Source organism: Schistocerca gregaria, chromosome 1 (genome assembly GCF_023897955.1).
Source record: "Schistocerca gregaria isolate iqSchGreg1 chromosome 1, iqSchGreg1.2, whole genome shotgun sequence".
Lineage (NCBI taxonomy): Eukaryota > Metazoa > Arthropoda > Insecta > Orthoptera > Acrididae > Schistocerca > Schistocerca gregaria.
In genome coordinates this window covers 531,142,686-531,159,628 of record NC_064920.1, presented here as the reverse complement: position 1 = coordinate 531,159,628, position 16,943 = coordinate 531,142,686, and the positions used below count along the sequence as shown (strand labels likewise).

Here is a 16,943-nt window from a genome sequence, read left to right as displayed (position 1 = left end):
GTACGATATGGAGTGTAGCCATGAATGGAAGTGGAACATAGACAGTAAATAGTTTAGGCAAGTAGAGAACAGAAGCTTTCAAAATGTGGTATTACAGAAGAATGCTGAAGATTAAATGGGTAAATCACATAACTGATGAGGAGGTACTGAAGAGAATTGGGGAGAAGAGGAGTTTGTGGCACAACTTGACTAGAAGAAGGGATCGGTTGGTAGGACATGTTCTGAGGCATCAAGGGATCACCAGTTTAGTACTGGAGGGCATCGTGGAGGGTAAAAATTGTAGAGGAAGACCAAGAGATGAATACACTAAGCACATTCAGACGGATGTAGGTTGCAGTAGTTACTTGGAGATGATGATGCTGACGGGATAGATTAGTGTGTAGAGCTGAATCAAACAAGTCTCTGGGCTGAAGACCACAAAACAACATACTTTTAATGACAGAAAGTTGATAATGTCTTGTTAGAAGATTGACTTCCTGTTGTCTCTGCATAATGCACTGTCTTTCTTTCAAATATTTCAACAAACTGAGCAATTCCTGTCATTATTACAAATAACATTAATACTTCATGATTACTGCAAGAAGTGTAAATCATTAATACTTTTATTGTAAAAATATTTAGGCCTTGTCAGGTGCCCATGTGTGCATTTTTACTGATCTGTAAACACAGCATTAACAAAGACACATATCACTTAGAAAATAATGATCTTTACCATTAAATCTTTACACCCTTCTATCTTCCTATTTTATTGTCTGTCGGTACTTTTTCATATAGCATCAATAAAGAGCTACTATTCTGGTACATGGGATAACATATTCACTTTGTATCAATTTTTGGTGATTGCTAATCATCACAGAAACAATGTTATTATCTTTTTCAGTGTATACAGAAACAAAAATAACCTGTAAATTTGGGTGATCTCTATATGAGGGCTACAAAAATGTGATTTGAGCACATACTCCGCTATTTTATTTACTTTTGGCATATTTTGATAATGTAAGACTTAAATACTGAAAAAAAGTGTGTAAAATGTGTGAGTGCAACATGAATCAGTACTAGTTTCAGCACAGCATCACAAAATTAATTCTTTTTGTTCTTCATTGGCCATTAATAACCCATTGAAATCTTGCATTAACTTCATTTCTCTCTGAGCCATATGCTAAATCTATTTTCATCATTTTCAAAGCATTAGAATTGAAAATATCAAAGAGATAATTTAGACTTGCAGAACACTTAGGTTCCTGTTCTTTGTGAGTGATTCTCTTTCAATGAGCACTTGTTTGCAGATTACATCATTCTGAATGCATGCTTATATGTTTCTTCATATGATGAGGTAGAGCTCTTGTAGGAATCCTAACCTTCTCCCAAAATATTACACATTCATGCATGACTAAATTAGCATTTTTGCTGATTGTCAATTTCACTTAGTGTATGTTATAAAACCTGTCAATTACATAGTAATTTATGTCCACTGATCTGGTGCCTAATTTTACTGACTTAATAAATAACTCTATCATTGCTTCTTGAACTACTTGCCATGAAATAAATAAACATTCACAACATACAGCATACATGTAAGCAGTAATAAACCAACATGTAGTGACACGATGCAACTTCTCGCCAACTGCAGCATGGGTTCCTTGTCTTAAATTTCAACAGAATACATCTCAATTTTTTTTTTTAAAAACAGATGGAAAAAACTAGGGGTGTGTGTGTAAAGAAATACATAATTTGAAAAATAAGGACCACCCAACTGTACATGTACTAACTTGCAAAGTGAAACAGAACTCTGCAAAGCAATGACTATAAGAAAGTAAAAACCACTAACAGCGAGAGAATGATGCAACAATACACTGCTAACTTAACATAAGAAACAGTTGTAGAACCAATTCAGGCTGTCCCACAAAGAGAACAAGGGAAAAATTTCATTTGTATAAAATTAATTTGCTTGTTCTTTTTTTTAAAAAAAAAAAAAAAAAAAAAAAAAAAAACACAGAGGAAAACTGTTGCCACTATACTTCACGAACTGATTTACAAAAGAAAGAGCTATCAAATCAGTTAATAAAATAAGATTTGTGATTAATGGCTATATTTACCACTAATGGACTTCCTATTTTTTACCATAAAATATCTGAGTGTTTGTTGTTGATATTATTGATATTTATTTACATTTTCTTAAACTGTCACCTAGTATCACATCCATTTAAAGTGTTCTTTACCTACTGTTATGATTTGCAGTGTAATTATCAGATTTCAAGTAGAGCTTTTACATGAGAAAGATTTTTACCTTTGTATGTAATTTGCAAGGCAAGCAGATCTCTTAATGAGATCGTGGATTTTTATCAAATAAGATGGAAATGTTGTTGTAGCAAATTCTGAAAATTCCAACATATATTTGAAAGACATTGAATTTCTCTTTTTTATAACTCTGGACAAGATTATTTTGAGTGACTGTTGGCCTGAAATATATCCCGACAGCATCCTGCTCTGAAAATACACTTATAATAGTTGTTGTAGAGGACAAGGACAGTGTCAAATTAATAAGCAATAAGAGGATTGTTACCTGTGGAAAAGTCATTTACAACACTTTGTGTCCAAATGATTGTTCATACCTCCAGGGTTGTTAATGTTCCTACTTTGTCTTTAGAAAAGAGGAAATAATGCATTAACAACAAACTAAAATTATGTCCAGGACCTTTGCACTGAAATGAGTAAAAATAATACTACTAATCATATTTCACTGTAGACTAAAATATGTTCTGATATGCCCTATAGTGGAAATGGCATATAAGAGATTTGATCTTAAGTATCTTGTTTGATACATAGATACTGAGGAAAATGAAATGGGTACTTCAAGGCAGGAGAGTAGCAACTTTGACTCACTCCACATTAATGTAAGTTTTCCTTCCTTCATAATTAATGACCGATTAAATGAATTAGACTGTATTGCACACATTTTCTCATGAATTATGCTGTACTGTGCACCATTTTTCATGAATTAGGCTGTATTCCGCACATTTTCCTTTTGGCGATAGATACATTTGTTGTCGATAAAGCTTTATCTGAATTGCAAGTTTAGGAAAGGTCCAAAAATATTTTGTTCTTACATGAAGCTTGTCCTTATATGACATTTATGATTCATAATACTGTCAAATAGCTACATTAAGGCCTTTAAATTGCCTTAAATAATACAGATAACCGTGGTTCATATGAATCAAACTGTGTTTAAAGACAGATTTAATCCTTTTGTGAGACCTCCAAAGAGAAAAAGCTGATAGAATTGTCATCTAACAATGAAAACAATTGTTGATAAAATTATTTAATTGGATAGATAACAAATCTACTCACCAAGTAGCAGCAGCACTCACACATAAAAGACTGTTGTGATTGGCAAGCTTTCAGAGCCAGTGTCTCATTCTCCAGACAGATGGGTTGAAGGGGTAAGAAGAAGGGTGAATGAAAAGGGCTGGAGAGATATAGGAAAAGGGGTAGATTTTGGGAAAGTCATACAGAAACATGGGTCAGGGGAGACTTACCATACGGGATGAGAAGGAAAGACCAATTGTTGGGGACTGCTCAGATGAGATTTGGAAATCTGAGAGCTTAAAGGTGGAAGACAGGGTAATATGGAAGACAGAGATTATGAGGGTTATTATCCTGTCTTCCACCTTTAAGCTCTCAGGTTTTCAAATCTCATCTGATGCAGTCCCCAACAATCAGTCTTTCCTTCTGAAACTTCCTGGCAGATTCAAACTGTGTGCCGGACCGAGACTCAAACTTGGGACCTTGCCTTTCACAGGCAAGTGCTCTACCAACTGAGCCCCCCAAGCATGACTCATAACCTGTCCTCAAAGCTTTAATTCCGGCAGTACCTTGTCTCCTAGTTACCAAACTTCACAGAAGCTCTCTTGCAAACCTTGCAGAACTAGCACTCCTGGAAGGAAGGATATAGCAGAAACATGGGTTAGCCACAGCCTGGGAGAATGTTTCCAGAGTGAGATTTACACTCCGCAGCAGAGTGTGTGTTGATATGAAACTTCCAGGCAGATTAAAACTGTGTGCTGGACGAAGACTCAAACTCAGGACACAGTTTTAATCTGCCAGGAAGTTTCATATCAGCATACACTCCTCTATAGAGTGAAAATCTCATTCTGAGTCTTTCCTTCTCATCCCGTATGGTAAGTCTCCCCTGACCCACATTTCTGGGTGACCTTCTCAAAATCTACCCCTTTTCCTAGACTGATCCACTCCTTTTACTTCACCCTTATTCCTTCCCCTTTAACCCATCTGCCTGAAGAAGGAGTAACTTACTCTGAAAGCTTGGCAATCACAATAATTTTTTATGATAAAATTGTCAAGTGCATTTGACCAAGGTTCCTTCTTGTTACATAAATATTATGTTATTTTTTTGGTGAAGCATTCGAAAGCTTAAATAACTATGTAGTGAAACTTCCTAGCTAGAAAGATTCATTTTGGGAACAGTAAATTACTTTGATATAATTGAGAATTTTTCCTTTTGAGTCGAAGAGAAAGAAAGAGATGTATAAATAATTTTACAGATTTAGAAACTTATAAAGAAAACTTTTACGGCAATGAACACAGTATTCTATTTTACTTTACTAACTATTACTGAGTCACTTTTAATCTCATGACCTATACTATTAATAAAAGAGTAATATATTGGAGGAAGTTGTAGAACTAGAGTAATTACAAAACATGAATTTATTAATGAAATATCCCCTCTTCCATAGCAGATTGTTCAGTGTAGTTCCTTAAATATATTTCTTGCTTTAGAGACAGAGGAGTTGAGAAGCTGTGTTTCTGACATGTAACTCCCTTATATTAGCCTGCACTGTTTATTTATTCTAAGAAGTCATTTGATATTTTTCAGATACCAAATTATTGTGGACTTTTTTGCGAACATAGGAAATCTCTAAGAAATACTGTCACTGAACCTTCTAGCAAAAAACAGAACAAGTGTCTCAAATTATTGTACTGTAGAGGAGATTGTTTTTAAAGCTCTGTGTTTTGTGTAATTGTATTTCTATGAATAAGTGACAATGTCCTTTGTGAATAAATGTAATACGTTGCAGTTTGTTGTCCATCTAATGATACTGTAATAGCACCCATGAATAACATTTCTGCAAGGGATAAATTATGTAATACAGTGAAGAACTTTTGAAAAACTTGATTTTTAGTGCAAATAGTAACACTGAAAACAAAACTAAAATTTCTGGAAATTCATTTCTAGCTAATTAATTATTACAAGCATTATTTTTACTGAGAGTGACCAGGGGAAGTGTACAGTCATCACATATACTTAATTCATAGTAATTCATTACATTGTATCACTGCATTCAAAAGAATAATTAATTTAATTATTAATTCAAATGTGGGCTCCAATCCATTTTGATAGTTTAACTGTGGATTTTATACCAAAAGAAAAATTCACTTGAGGAAACTGTAAAATTACATGGAGACAGTAGGCTTATGTTTGATCATTACTCATCTTCAGGAAGCAACATTCCAGTACTGCCAATAGACACAATAAAATTAGAGGGAAAAACTATTCCTTGCTATCAGAAATGTTAGTTCCTTCACCAGAGATGAAAGAAGGTTACAGTTCAGAGACTTGGGAAGGAGGGTAGGTCACTCAGATCCCAGGACAGAAGGGAGCCTTCTGATGAAAGGAGGAAATGAAATATACAGAATTATTATTAACAATTAAAAATAATTTTATGTGGCTCGATGTCTTGGTGCAAATCTTCCCATTGGATTCCACTTTGGCAACTTGCATGTTTATAACTTACCCTAGTTATCTAAATGTTTAAAGAGAACCTACAGTTTAATTTGGAATCTGAAACCAGACTGAAAAAAAATTTGTGGTCCAACCGGGAAACAATCCCATGTTGTTTCAGTTTCCAGGTAGATGGGCTATCACTTGACCACCACAACTCACAGTATTAACTTCAACACAGTTCCTTCAATTAATGAATTATACAATTATTTCAGATGCCTGAGTTCGTCAACATTTGATATATGTGTAATTACTTTTTTTGGTGATGAAAACTGCAGAAAATTAGCTTACTTGCATATTTATTTTCATTGATGCTATAAGGTATAATTTTGTGGTCAATTCCCTACATCCAAGTGCTAGCCCAGCCCAAAAGTGCTTACCTTTGGTGATCTGACAGGAACCTGTGTTACTGCTGCAGCAAGGCCGTTGGCTCACAATAATAGCAACATTCATAAATATAACACTAGCAGCAAAGATAACCTTATATCCACAATTTAATATTTTTTGCATAGCACATATCATAAATATGCTTCCATAAAGTATTTGACCTGTACCCTTATGAACTAAAGGTGCTAGCAGATACTGAAAGTCTAAAAACAAATTGAAATCATTTCAAGTTGACAAAATCTTCTTCTCCATAGATGAATTTCTGATCTGACAGTGTCTGCATGTGTTTGTGTTACATTTATCAAAATTTGTTGCAGATTAAGATTTAAAAAGAGCCAGTTGTGTAATTGGAAAGATAAAAAGTCTTTGTCTCCCCTTGTCCTTACATCATGTGGTCCCTCATGTCACAGGATATGAGTGATGAGTGATCTGTTCCTTCTTTCTGACCTTCTGAAACCTAGATCTTTTTCCTTCCTGGTGAAGGAACTAAATGTTCCAAAAGCTAAGAATAGATTCTTTTCTATCATTATTGTTTTTATTGACAGTGCTGGAATTTTGTCTGCTGAAAATGAGCATTAGTTATCCATACTGTCTCTTTGTAATTTAACTGTGTAACAATAATGATGCAGCAGGTGTATGTTGAAAGTCTTTTTCTAAATAAATGTAAATGTCGTGTGACTAGGGCCTCCTGTCAGGTAGACCATTCACTGGGTGCAAGTCTTTCGATTTGACTCCACTTCAGCGACTTGCGTGTCAATGGGGATGAAATGATGATGATTAGGACAACACAACACGCAGTCCCTGACCAGAGAAAATCTCCAACACAGCCAGGAACTGAATCTGGGCCCTTAAGATTGGCATTCTGTTGCACTGACCACTCGGCTGCCGGAGGCAGACAGTCTTTTTCTTGAGAGATCTGTATCAACATAGTTTCAAAATGTTTCAGAAAGTTTTTCTGGCAACTGCCTCTTTCACTTTTGTCCACTGTAAAGGCAGAATAGGCCACAAACTTACTGCTTCACATCTCTGGAATACTGACTCACTCAGTACCAACATCTGACTCTCTGTATCTGGAACTCACAACATAACAATTTAGTTCATATCTATTGTAAGTACTGGATTCACGAATGCTTCTAATTTTTCCAGGTTTTGAGTAAACAACATCTCCCTCAAATCTTCAAAAGTCAAGTTATTCAGCTACTCAGAATTGTCATTTATCCATTTTGCAGCTCTTATATTGGCTGCTGACAGCATTTGTTATTCCCTTGGAAGTTAACACTCTGCTCATGCATCATTCAGTGGGTCAGCTCAATGCGCCTCATTGATTCATGGACCTAAATCTTTACTCCGCCATCTACCATTATCACCTTTATCCCTGCTGCCATGGCTGGGTCCACATCTGCTATGATTCCAGTTACTGTGTCCTTTCCTAAAATCATCATTGCTGTCTCCGTTAGGGAAATCCTCTCAGTGCTTCTATCTGTCATTACCAAACCTGCCTCTACTGTAATTATGGGACCCATGATTATAATTTCAATTTCACCATGGCCAAGGATCAGGGTATTGAAATTGATTTGTTTCTCCACTGTGATTCGTTTCCTTCCCACTATTGCACTGCAGTTTGTGAAGTAAACTAGGAAATCCTTCAAGAATGATCTCCTTTTAACATGCAGGTAATTTCATCAGGCATAACCACATTAGTTCTGTGGGTCTTTTTAAAAGCATGTTTTCAAATAATCACCAGGGTTGGTGAAATTAGATTGATTAAAATTTTGCATAGTTGATATTCCACATCTTACCTGTCTCAAACTGCTTCAGACCAATTTGAAGACAAGAACAAGTGACAAAATTCTTTGTAAAACTGCTAATTGTGAGCCAATGTATTCACACACATATTGCGGTTGACCTTCCTAATTTTCACAAACAAGTTCAATTTTACGAGCAACAAGGCAGGTTGGAGGAAGTGAAAAATCAAAGTGCAAGATGTTGAATACTATTTGATAAGTCACAAAACACTTGAGATTTACACACTGACAAAAATATTATAATAAAATCAAGGCATTCCATCTCAGTTCACAGCTTCATGGTTATATTGTCCTCTGCTTTGATGAGTCCATCTCCATTCACAGTGAGGTTCTGGTTCTGGCTGTTCTTCATGAACTGGGATCAAGTTCTTCATTAGACACCCGAGTTCTAATATAGCAATAATTTTTAGGTGGAACTTCAGGTATCTCCTCCTCTATCTTCTCCTCTTTCTTCTAAGTCCTGACTCAGCTCTCATCTCCTCCTATTGTTTTCCATACATTCCTCTATAAACCTAAAAAGACAACGTAACCTTCTCTTAATCAGCAATACCTACTGTTACTGTGCCATCTGAGCTCTGTTCAGCAGTAATATTCATGTGCACTACAGCAGTATCACGATTATTACCTTTTTAATACTCTGTTGCACCTCCTCTCTAGTTCCTGAAGCACCTTTTATCTGTTAAATGTTCCTCTCTCAAGGCCTGCAAATCCTCTTGCAATTATTTATTCTGATTAACCACAACTTTTTTTTAATATAACCTGACTCTTTCTTACTGCAGTACACCTGTTCCACACAGTAGATATTCTCCTGTAGTAATCAGACTGAAACTTTCACCTCATCTGATATGTGAGTACATTAAACCCATTTGAAATACTCTCCGCAACAGATCAAGGCTGCTTTCCAAATTTCCAATTAACTTCTTTAATTCTCTTGACTAGCTTCATTTTCCTCTTATGCTTTGATGCAATTGTTTCTGATATTTATTAATAATTATTTTAATTCTTCATTACTGACCATTAACTGTTCTTTTAATTCCTCACTATTCTCAATTTTTTCCTCTATATATGTCAATAACACATTAATTAAGTCCTGATTAAAGATGCTTTCAGAAGCTGATCCAATATTCTGCTGTTCTACTTGAACATTGCAGCTAGTGGGAGTTACAGAATTATCTAATACAACCTATAATAAAACTTCACAGTTACTAGTGGATTTGAGTGCTAAGACCATTTCATGCTCATCTTCATCTCCATATTGACACAACTTGCTTCCTGATACACTTGCTACACTGGTAATGACAATACTCTCCACTTAACTATCCAATAACTTTCAGTAATCACCAGATGAAATATGTTCACTGTTTTGAGTTGCAAGGTAAAAGGAAAATCACTAGAACCAGCGTGTACCACAGACCTAGGTTTCTCATTCCTGCCCATGCTTCTCACCACATGCTACTCCTCATCTCTCTCTTATTTACCATACTCCTCTGCATTTTGTAAGAAATATTGGGAAAGATAAGACAATAACCAAACTTGCCTAAGAATACTACACTGAACTATATGCAAATACAGTAAGCATAATTCAAGCAACTGACAATAAAGAAATAATATTCCACTGTGCCACAAAAATCTCTTTACAGCACTTCAAAGGCAAAAACATGAAGCAACAGTATCTAGTGTTGTTCTTCAAGACCCAGCAGAATGTTCAAGAACCAAGAGTGAATTCTGATAAGAATATAAAAAAGTCCTCCATAAATACACATTAAGAACAGAATAGGCCTAATAAATCACCAAATCCTTCATATTAAGAACAAATGGAAGACAGTCAAAATAAGTAACATAGGACACTGCAAGTTTCAATCATGATGGATCAACAGCATCTCACATCTGATCAGACCATAAAAATTTCGAAGTCTAATATGCGTTTTCCATAAGTAAATGATTTAACTACTGCACTGTCTTGGAAATAATAATAATAATAATAATAAATCCTGTGGAGGCCCGGGAAAAGAATAGGCCTCCGGTATGTTCTGCCAGTCGTAAAAGGCGACGAAAAGAACAAACCACTAATAGGGCTAACCCCCCTTTTAGTGTGATTAGTTGGTTCAGGACAGAACTAATGAATCCTCGGACAAGTGCTGTCATGGTCGGGGACAATGCTTGAATCCTATGCCCGTCCACAATGGTAACAACACTGCTAGCCACACGGCAAATTATTTAATTCCAAATAGAGGTGTTTTGCAGGATATGCTTCCTGCAACCACTCTAGAAGGAAAACAAAGACAGAGGATGAGATGGTCAGATGAAATTAACTGACACCTTATGGTCTGTTATTACCAAGCAACAAACTTAGGAACCAACACAACTGGATACAGATTACAATTATACACAACATTTATTACCAGATACCTAGAATAGATACTGCCTACAGGAAAATTAAAGAGGCCTTTGGAGAAAAGAGAACCACTTGTATGAATATCAAGAGCTCAGATGGAAACCCAGTTCTAAGCAAAGAAGGGAAAGCAGATAGGTGGAAGGAGTATATAGAGGGTCTATACAAGGGTGCAGTACTTGAGGACAATAGTCTGGAAATGGAAGAGAATGTAGATAAAGACGAAATGGGAGATACAATACTGCGTGAAGAGTTTGACAGGGTACTGAAAGACCTGAGACAAAACAAGGCCCCAGGAGTAGACAACATTCCATTAGAACTACTGACGGCCTTGGGAGAGCCAGTACTGACAAAACTCTACCATCTGGTGAGCAAGAGTTATGAGACAGGCAAAATACGCTCAGACTTCAACAAGAATATAATAATTCCAATAACAAAGAAAGCAGGTGTTGACAAATGTGAAAATTACTGAACAATCAGCTTAATAAGCCACAGCTGCAAAATACTAACACGAATTCTTTACAGACGAATGGAAAACTAGTAGAAGCCAACCTTGAGGAAGATCAGTTTGGATTCTGTAGGAATATTAGAACACGTGAGGCAATACTGACCTTACGACTTACCTTAGAAGAAAGATTAAGGAAAGGCAAACCTACTTTTCTAGCATTTGTAGACTTAGAGAAAGCTTTTGACAATGTTGACTGGAATACTCTCTTTCAAATTCTAAAGGTGGCAGGGGTAAAATACAGGAAGCGAAAGGCTATTTACAATTTGTACAGAAATGAAATGGCAGTTATAAGAGTCGAGGGACATGAAAGGGAAATAGTGGTTGGGAAGGGACTGAGACAGGGTTGTAGCCTCTCCCCGATGTTATTCAATCTGTATATTGAGGAAGCAGTAAAGGAAACAAAAGAAAAGTTCGGAGTAGGTATTAAAATCCACGGAGAAGAAATAAAAACTTTGAGTTTCGCCGATGACATTGTCATTCTGTCAGAGACAGCAAAGGACTTGGATAAGGAGTTGAACGGAGTGGACAGTGTCTTGAAAGGAGGGTATAAGATGTACATCAACAAAAGCAAAATGAGGATAATGGAATGTAGTCGAATTAAGTTGGGTGATGTTGAGGGAATTAGATTAGGAAATGAGACACTTAAAGTAGTTAGGAGTTTTGCTATTTGGGAGCAAAATAACTAATGATGGTCAAAGTCGAAAGGATATAAAATGTTGGCTGGCAATGGCATGTAAAGCATTTATGAAGAAAAAAAATTGTTAACATTGAGTATAGATTTAAGTGTCAGAAAGCTTTTTCTGAAAGTATTTGTATGGAGTGTAGCCATGTATGGAAGTGAAACATGGACGATAAATAGTTTGGACAAGAAGAGAATAGAAGCTTTCAAAATTGTTGTGCTACAGAAGAATGCTGAAGATACATTGGGAAGATTACATAACTAATGAGGAGGTATTGAATAGAATTGGGGAGAAAGGAGTTTGTGGCACAACTTGACAAGAAGAAGGGACCGGTTGGTAGGACATGTTCTGAGGCATCAAGGGATCACACATTTAGCATTGGAGGGTAAAAATCATAGAGGGAGACCAGAGATGAATACACTAAGCAGATTCAGAAGGACATAGGTTGCAGTAAGTACTGTGAGATGAAGATGCTTGCACAGGATAGAGTAGCATGGAGAGCTGCATCAAACTGGTCTCAGGACTAAAGACCACAACAACAACCCAGAATTAAAAATTATAACAGAACAACGACTAGCTGATCAGATTCGTGTAATAATAAAAAATAACAGGATACCCCAGTCAGAATAAGAAAACATCAAACAACAAGTACAACAATTACTGGAACAAAATAATGTGCAATCAGAAGAAGAAGAAAATACAGTAATGGACTAAAACATCCCAGAGCAAACAAACAAAGAACAACACGCATCAATTAAACAATCAAAGGAAAATTAAATCTTAAGACAGCCACCAGAACAAGCACAAATAGAACATGAAGTGACACACATGTTAGATATAGAAGAAAAATTTCAGTTGACATATATAGAATACAAAGACACAAATACAGACAGTAGACCATTCTTGCATAGACCACCAAATAACAATAACAACTTGAAATATGCTCACTATTTTTATTTACTTAAAATTGACATATTTTGTGACAGTACCTTTTCCATGAAATGTTTACTAGGCGATATTTATCTTGGCTTCAGTGGTCTAGTGGAAGTATGATTCCACAATGCAGTTTCGTTGGCTGCAGAAATGACCTGGTTCAATGCGTTTGCCTCATTTTTGGTTCTTCAAATACCATTTCTTCTAATGTGGTTTCTTCTTAAAGTTTATATAAAAAAAAGTAGTAACATAATTCATTTTCTCCTGTTCACTAGCAAATTATTATGACGGCAACCTGCACATTGCTCTACCATCAACACACACCAGGACTTCATTGCCGACAGAGTACAGTCAAAGACAACTCCATTGTCAAAGACATTTTACACAACACACAAGCTTCCACTTGTAATTAGTCTCTTTGATATTCTTTGTCACATCTACTAATAGTAATCAATATGCTGTCGCCCTAAAAATATAAGTAAATTAACATAAAATAAGGGAAATTACAATAAAAAAATTCTGACAAAAATATCAGAAAACATTTACAATTTGGTATCGACAAATCCGGTAGAAAATAACACAAACTATCAGCACAATCATACACCACAAAATAAATGAAAATACAACAATGGAAGAGTTACAACTACTGGTTTATGTAGGAGCACTCATTACACTAAATATATACACTAGGCAGAGATCAGAACCAACCAACACACAGAAGAAACCCACAAAACCAGCATGGCAACACAGGCTACAGATCAGAATACAAAAACTGAGAAAAGACATCAGACAGCTAACACAATTTATAAGAAATAAAATATCAGACAAAAAATGAAAAAGGTTAGGTAAAATCTCACAAGTAGTGATAGAGCAAACAGATGAAAAGAAGCAGAAATCACAACACTGGCCAAACGACTTAGAAGATACAAAAAAAGTGAAAATAGAAGGAAATAAAACCAAACATTCAACAAAAACCAAAAGAAATTTTACCTGACAATAGATAACACACACATTAAAATAGACACCAAACATAACAGACATGGAACAATTCTGGAGCAACATATGGTCAAACCCGGTACAACATAACAGACATGCACAGTGGATACAAGCAGAAACAGACACAAACAAGATGATATGACAAATGCCTGAAGTGATAATTTTGCAACATGAAGTCACCCGAGCAATTAATTCTACGCACAATTGGAAAGCCCCTGGAAAAGATAAAATAGCAAATGTCTGGCTAAAGAAGTTCACCTAAACACATTCACATCTAACTACATTATTTAACATCTTAAAAACAAAGATTCCAAGACTTACCAAGCGGGAAAGTGCCGGTAGATAGGCACAATGAATAAAAAAACACACAAACACACACACAGAATTTGAGCTTTCGCAACCGGCGGCTGCTTCGTCAGGAAAGAGGGAAGGAAAAGGAAAGATGAAAGGATGTGAGTTTTAAGGGAGAGGGTAAGGAGTCATTCCAATCCCGGGAGTGGAAAGACTTACCTGACGGGGGGAGGGGGGGGGGGGGGGGGGGGGACACATACACACACTACACACACACACGCATATCCATCCATACATACACAGACACAAGGAGAGACATATTTAAAGGCAAAGAGTATGGGCAGAGATATAAGTCAAGGTGGAAGTGTGGAGGCAAAGATGATGATGAATGACAGGTGAGGTATGAGTGGCGGCAACTTGAAATTGGTGGAGATTGAGGCCTGGTGAATAACCAGAAGAGAGGATATATTGAAGGGCAAGTTCCCATCTCCAGAGTTCGGATAGGTTGGTGTTGGTGGGAAGTATCCAATAACTCGGACGGTGTAACACTGTGCCAAGATGTGCTGGCTGTGCACTAAGGCATGTTTAGCCACAGGGTGATCCTCATTACCAACAAACACTGTCTGTCTGTGTCCATTCATGCGAATGGACAGTTTGTTGCTGGTCATTCCCACATAGAAAGCGTCACAGTGTAGGCAGGTCAGTTGGTAAATCACGTGGGTGCTTTCACACGTGGCTCTCCCTTTGATCGGGTACACCTTCCGGGTTACAGGACTGGAGTAGGTGGTGGTGGGAGGGTGCATAGGGCAGGTTTTACACCGGGAGCAGTTGCAAGGGTAGGAGCCAGAGGGTAGGGAAGGTGCTTTGGGGATTTCATAGGGATGAACCAAGAGGTTACGAAGGTTAGGTGGACGGCGGAAAGACACTCTTGGTGGAGTGGGGAGGATTTCATGAAGGATGGATCTCATTTCGGGGCTGGATTTTAGGAAGCCTTATCCCTGCTGGAGAGCCACATTCAGGGTCTGATCCAGTTCCGGGAAGTATCCTGTCACAAGTGGGGCACTTTTGGGGTTCTTCTGTGAGAGGTTCTGGGATGAGGGGATGAGGAAGTAGCTCTGGTTATCTTCATCTGTACCAGGTCGGGAGGGTAGTTGCGGGATGTGAGAGCTGTTTTCAGGTTGTTGGTGTAATGGTCCAGGGATTTAGGACTGGAGCAGATTCGTTTGCCACGAAGGCCTAGGCTGTAGGGAAGGGATCGTTTGATATGGAATGGGTGGCAGCTGTCATAATGGAGGTACTGTTGCTTGTTGGTGGGTTTGATGTGGATGGATGTGTGAAGCTGGCCATTGGACAGATGGAGGTCAACGTCAAGGAAAGTGGCATGGGATTTGGAGTTGGACCAGGTGAATCTGATGGAACCATAGGAGTTGAGGTTGGAGAGGAAATTCTGGAGTTGTTCTCCACTGTGAGTCCAGATCATGAAGATGTCATCAATAAATCTGTACCAAACTCCTACCACCTCCCAAAGACTCATTGTCCAGCCACAGAGGAGCATTCCCCTCATAACTCATTACCACTCAGGACTGGAGCAACTGAATTACATTCTCCACCAGGGTTTTGATTACCTCTTGTCATGCCCTGAGATGAGAAATGTTCTGTCCACTATCCTTCCCACCTCTCCTACAGTGATATTCTGACGTCCACTGAACCTACACAATATACTCGTCCATCCTTACACAACACCTGCTCCCAATCCCTTACCTCATGGCTCATACCCCTTAATAGACCTAGATGCAAGACTTGTCCCATACATCCTCCTACCACCACCTACTACAGTCCGGTCACTAACATCACCTATCCCATCAAAGGCAGGGCTACCTGTGAAACCAGTCATATGATTTTCAAGCTAAGCTGCAACCACTGTGTTGCATTTATGTAGGCATGACAAACAACAAGCTGCTTGTCTGCATTCATGGCACTGACAAACTGTGGCCAAGAAATGTGTGGACCACCCTGTTGCTGAACACGCCGCCAAACATGGCATCCTTCATTTCAATGACTGCTGCACAGCCTGTGCCATATGGATCCTTCCTGCCAACACTAGTTTTTCTGAATTGTACAAGTGGGAACTTTGCCTGAAATACATCCTACATTCCCATAACCAACCTGGCCTCTACCTTCATTAGTGACTGCCCTCAACCATCCAGCTCCCTCTCTGTTCCCATTCCAGTACTACACAGCCATCATTTCCCCACCACACTCAGTCTTTTTATTTCTATCCTTTTCCACTACTTTCCCTCTCCCTCCCCACCTCTCTCCCACCCACTTTTTACTGCCATCATGCACTGATGCTGCTGCTTGCAGTGTGGTTTCAGTTGCCTGAGACTGCAGCTGTGTGTGTGTGTGTGTGTGTGTGTGTGTGTGTGTGTGTGTGTGTGTGTGTGTGAGAGAGCGTGTGTGCTTGCGTGTGTGTGTATGCCTATTGTTGACAAAGACCTTAATGGCCGAAAGCTATAATTCTGGACATTCAGTGCTACAACAAATTTTTTTAGCAACAAATCACAAGAAAAATTACGAATTCCAATTAATCTCAAGAAGAAAATCATGGAAGTAAGCCAGTATACACATATCACACTTCAGTATTACTATAAACAAGCCTGGTTACATAAGATTTCTTCACCATAAGGTACTAACGTATAGGTGCTCCAAGAATCACAATACATGAAATAATTATCCTGAAGGCCATTGCTTCCACATAGAAATCCTGACCCTTCTTTAGCATATGAAGATGATCCCACAAAAGACAAAGAATTTAGTTAACAGCAAGCTAAACAGTTCCACCTAGGCATATGTGAATGGAATACTTGCTTTAGTATGTACTCAACAGGTCCCGCAAGCAATGTGAAGGCAGTAAAATATACATGTATGTGTCTGCATTGGTGTCAGTATTCATTGTGCAAAATAGCACAATAAACTATTTCAATCATTTTGATCTGAAACCAAGAAAATACAGTATTGAATAAGTAATAGCTTCTCACTAATGTATGTCAAAAGAACATGAATTATCTTTTAATATGATGGTCACATTGAAAGAAAATTTAAGATCAGTATTCACAGACTTTGTAGAAACAGCTCCAAGTTATGTTTATGTGAC

General features: G+C 37.6%; 1 protein-coding gene across 2 annotated transcripts in view; it reads left to right on the top strand.

The window, feature by feature from the left end:
- LOC126355145 (cingulin-like) overlaps nt 1-5,186 on the top strand; it is a 507,535-nt gene extending 502,349 nt beyond the window's left edge. Inside the window, exon 15 of one of the 2 annotated variants that reach the window (XM_050005361.1) lies at nt 4,892-5,186. In XM_050005361.1, coding sequence (XP_049861318.1) covers nt 4,892-4,937 — 46 coding nt within the window. In that variant the 3' untranslated portion in view covers nt 4,938-5,186. The remainder of the gene's footprint in view (nt 1-4,891) is intronic. The other variant, XM_050005344.1, reaches the window with a different exon arrangement.
- Nucleotides 5,187-16,943: the final 11,757 nt, after the last annotated feature.